The sequence below is a fragment of the Microtus ochrogaster genome, chromosome 5 (assembly GCF_000317375.1).
Source record: "Microtus ochrogaster isolate Prairie Vole_2 chromosome 5, MicOch1.0, whole genome shotgun sequence".
Classification (NCBI taxonomy): domain Eukaryota; kingdom Metazoa; phylum Chordata; class Mammalia; order Rodentia; family Cricetidae; genus Microtus; species Microtus ochrogaster.
In genome coordinates this window covers 33,835,102-33,840,002 of record NC_022012.1, presented here as the reverse complement: position 1 = coordinate 33,840,002, position 4,901 = coordinate 33,835,102, and the positions used below count along the sequence as shown (strand labels likewise).

General features: G+C 40.3%; 1 protein-coding gene across 1 annotated transcript; it reads left to right on the top strand.

Moving 5' to 3' along the window:
* Positions 1-3,555: 3,555 nt before the first annotated feature.
* LOC101993587 (olfactory receptor 8D4-like) lies at positions 3,556-4,491 on the top strand. Its single transcript, XM_005347124.1, has one exon. It carries the CDS (start codon positions 3,556-3,558, stop codon positions 4,489-4,491), a length of 936 nt encoding a protein of 311 aa, XP_005347181.1.
* The last annotated feature ends 410 nt before the right edge of the window (positions 4,492-4,901 follow it).

Here is a 4,901-nt window from a genome sequence, read left to right as displayed (position 1 = left end):
CAAGTTTTAAAATTGTAGGTAATACCAGCACAGGTGTATGTGTGTGTGTGTGTGTGTGTGTGTGTGTGTTTGTGTGTGTGTTTGTGTGTGTGTGTGTGTGTGTGTGTGTGTGTTAGAAGATGTTCTACAATGGCTGTCACTTCAAATGGAGGGTTGACAGTTAAGGGGATATGGATGATTCCAAGGACATGTTTCCTAAGAATATAGGATCAACTGAGGACATAGTTTAATATCAAAATCATATAAACAAGGACCATAATTTACTAATTCTTCTCCATTTACTGGAGATACTGGTTTTAATGTAGTATATACTTTAAAACTAATTATGAGATAATGCTCAAATATTCCCAAAGCCGGATCTACTTCTTTTTCCCTGAAATTTTGGAAGTTTCAAAAACATATACTCTTTTAAGGTCACCAGAAAAGACTCATTCAAAGATCATGAGGCATTGTACTAGAGATTCCAGAGATACATGCCTTGAAACCATAGGCCAGTTCTGTTTGACTCTTGAGGCTCATTTATCCATGAAGTACTAAACCTTCCTGATGACCTTTATACATTCTTACATTTTCTGTGTCTTAGTTTCTTTGTACACATCCATATCTATATACTGAATATTATATCTATCATATCCCTTCAGCTTAAGTAAATTCATCCCACTTTTAAGGGTATAATTTTGTAATTTAACATACTCTACCTTAATGAGGTTTTCCATTTCTGAGATCAAACAACACCTATGAGAACATAAGTGCTTCCTAGGACGCTCTATTGTTCAACAGCATGTCCCAGAAGGGACTGTGTCAGGCAGTCTATTAGACCCAGGGGGTAGTAGAAGCTCCAAGGGAGGGTCTGGAAGCTTTGCTCAGTGTGCCTAATCTACGACAGATGCATTCAATGATGTATCATGCAGTTGGCACCACGTCTTAAAAATACTCTGGCTGCTGAACCCCAGGAGAAAAGAAACCCCCAGGATGATTCATCTTTATATTTCTACATTAAAAAAATGATTGAGCTAAGAAACAAACTCTCAGCATCTTGTTATCTGCTGTTGTTTAGTTAGTTAGTGAAGAAGAAGGTACAGTTAATCTACCTTTATTTCTTAGAGAAGAGAAAAAAAAAAGAGATTCTCACTTAAATCCACTAGGAGGAAAAAGGTGAGTCTCAGAAATGTTCATATTGTTTGACTGTTATATCATGTCTAACCTCCACTGCTGATTGCCCCATGAGCTCTAGAGTCTTAGCACATTTGTGCCCCATTGAGTCAGTGACAGGAGTGGAAGGAAGATGCCATTAGCTTGAGCTTCAAACATGCTTTGCAGACCTTATAATAGGGTCTGCTCATATTTTTGGACTTCTGTAGCTTATACAACAATGCTTTGTAGTATTTCTAAGTTTTATAAATTCAAGTTTTATAAATATAAGTTGACAAAGAATTAGTGGCTTCCCTGTAAGTCTTAGAGATGTGGTCAGAACTCTAGCAGTGTGCTTTCTGTTACCCTCTGTGTTCATAATGAGACTTCAAATTTAGAAATAATTACAGTGAGATAATGCCTATCTATAAGTGGGTACTGAACACTTTAAGTGGCTGCTTTGATGTTATATGTACCATAACTTGAAATTTACTATGTGTTTTAATACTTGTCCTAACACGTTCCCAAATGATGCAGATGCTGATGGGCACTGGACCATTTTGAGGAGAAAGCACATAAACCTAAAATTTCCATGAAAGTTAGGAAAATAAAAAAAGAGAAATGACTTGATCAGAAAAAACAGGAAATGTGAACGCATAGAAAGACCAATGAGACTAGGGGCTTGTGTGGGAGTATTAGATATGTATTGAGAATGGGTAGTGGGTTTGTGACCCCTAGGACACATTAAAGATTGGTATAGAAACATCTATGTGATTAATAGCAAAATAAAACCTGAGAATATGAATTTTGTTGAATGCCCCTTTCATTTATCCTTCTGTACAGCCACTATAACTACTCTGTGTATGTGCAACATAAATGGTAAGGCATAAATGGAAAGAAAGACACCCAGGTGTTTCTATAACAGAACAAGGGCAACTGGGTATTCCCATTTGCTCATGATACGAAAGACCTGTGCTTCACAAATTTGAGCCCCACTTAGATAATATCTGTTGAATATCATTAAGCTCCATTTCTTCAGAAAGAGAGGCTTCTGGGAAATAAGAATAGCCTGCATATTTGGAAGTTCAGGTACCTAGATAGTGTCTTGTCCTTAATGTTAGTGACTGATAGGAAACCAAGAGGGAATAAGAGCCATGGAGGGTGGCAGACCGAGAATCGAAGAGGTTGAGAGAATGGTAGACACAAGCCTGAGAAGGCCTCCACATGAGTGAGTCCAGACAAAGATCTGAGGTCAGCACAACAGCAAGGAGAAAGTAGTCAGGCCTCAAAGACAAGGCCCCGTTTGACCTGAGGGCAGGCTACTTAAAGATGTTTTCACCTGCCAGGCGGTGGTGGTGCACACCTTTGCCTTTAATCCCATCACTTGGGAGGCAGAGGCAGGCGGATCTCTGTGAGTTCGAGGCCAGCCTGGTCTAGAAGAGCTAGTTCCAGGACAGGAACTAAAAGCTACGGAGAAACCCTGTCTCGAAAATCCACACAGACACACACACACACAAAAGATGTTTTCACCTTGATTCTTTATTAGAAGACAGGAATAGACAAGAAGTGCTGTTCAGGCTGGGATGCAGATCTTGGGATTGCTGATGGTCCAGTAGTGGAAGAAGTAGTGATGAAGTCTGAGCCCAGACAGTAGCTGACATCAAGAGGGATGAAAAGGCTTTGAGAGCTCAACATTCTCTCATCATCCATAATGGATAAGCTTCCAACCACTTAAAGCACACTTAAAAATACTGCAAACACACACGAGAACTTGTTTCTAGAGTCACACTACTGTTTCAACACATATTTAAAAAGTGCCCAGGTGGCGTATCATTAAATATGTTTGGAAATATTTATTCTACCTAGTCCTTTCGGAGAACTGAGGAATCTTTATGTTAACTCATCGGGTGTTTCTAATAAATGGTCCTCCAGTACTCACTTCACGCAACACCCATTAATATTTTCACTCAGCTAGTATTCTGCTACCATGTTGGAAAATCTAGAATGCAATAAAAAACAGTTGCTAACAACACCTTCTGTGTAAACTAAGCAGAGTGAGCCACAGCCACCTGTGTTTTTGAGAAGAGTCTTGGCCTTTTCTCTTTGTTATGCACTTCTGCTGCTGGGCTTCAGAAAAAGCCTTCACAATGCTGAGCATCACTCCTGTCCTAGATTCTGGGGTGGGATGTTTGGACTTTTGCCAGGGAATCTGAGGCCCAGTAGGGGATGGTGAAGTGTTTTGGTGATTCATAAAACTGATGGTAGTAGGTGCTTTCCTATGTAGATGCTTCCCCTTTGAATTTCATAACATGGTCTTTGTTTTCACAGCTGGAAACACCTGGGCTCTGGAGGACCAGAGACCAACTCGGATTCTCTCTTATTTGACATTTACCGCCCCTCATCTTTACAAATTTTCAGAGGAAAATGAGCTTAAGAAATCACTCGATGGTGACTGAGTTTCTCTTGTTGGGGTTAACTGAGGAGCCAGCGCTTCAGCTGCCGCTTTTCTGTCTCTTCTTGGCGATTTACATAGTCACTCTGGTGGGAAATCTTGGCATGATTGTGGTCATCAAGCTGAATTCTCAACTTCATACCCCCATGTACTATTTTCTCAGTAGTTTGTCGTTTTTAGATTTTTGCTACTCTTCTGTTGTTACCCCTAAAATGCTGGTGGGGTTTTTAAGCAGGGATAAAGCTATCTCTTATTCTGATTGTATGGCTCAGCTGTTTTTCTTCTGTATTTTTGCCATTTCTGAATGCTACATGTTGGCAGCTATGGCCTATGATCGTTATGTGGCCATCTGCAGTCCTCTGCTCTATGCTGTCATCATGTCCCCTCGGGTCTGCTCCCTCCTGGTGGCTGCTGTCTTTTCAGTGGGCATTACTGATACTCTGATTCATGGGGGCTGCATATTAAGGTTATCGTTCTGCAAATCCAACATCATTAAACATTATTTCTGTGACATTGTCCCTCTTATTCAACTGTCCTGCTCAAGCACTTATGTCGATGAGCTTCTGATTTTTGTCATTGGTGGATTTAACATGGTAGCCACCAGCCTGACAATCATCATATCGTATGTGTTTATCCTGACCAGCATCCTCCGCATCCACTCTAAAGAGGGCAGGTCCAAAGCCTTCAGCACCTGCAGCTCCCACCTGACAGCTGTTCTTATATTTTATGGGTCGCTCATGTCTGTGTATCTGAAACCCGCTTCAAATGGGTTACTCATCCATGAGAAGGTGACCTCAGTGTTTTATACCACAGTGATTCCCATGTTAAATCCACTGATATACAGTTTGAGAAACAAGGAAGTAAAAAATGCACTGGTGAAGCTTGTAAGAAAAAAAATATCTTCATAATAAATGTGCCTTTTACTTAGATGTATTAATGTATTCCTAATTATGTTTATCTGCAAATGTTTATACGCTGACTCCTTAAGAATAATCCGAGCTGAGCTGAGGTTATCTATGGTACTATATTACAAATATTCATATTAGTAAATTATACACACTTAAGGTTTATATGTTTTAATATAATAAGTATGAAAGCAAGCAGTAGTGTTGCGGGAGGTCCTTCTGCTCCTCTAGCCAATAGCCGCTGAGATACCAGCCCATTGGGGCGTGGTTTCTCTCTTTAAAAAAGCGGCCACTTCCCTCCTCACTCTCTCTTATTTCCTGCTCAGCTTCTGGCGACTAGACTCCCTTCCTGATTGCACAGAGGGCTGTTGTCTGGGATGGTGATCTGTAAGTTTTTTTTTCCCTTTAAATAA

What these genes read in the sequence shown, in the direction of transcription:
- LOC101993587 (XM_005347124.1), top strand. Translation starts at nt 3,556, where the DNA reads ATGAGCTTAAGAAATCACTCGATGGTGACTGAGTTTCTCTTGTTGGGG.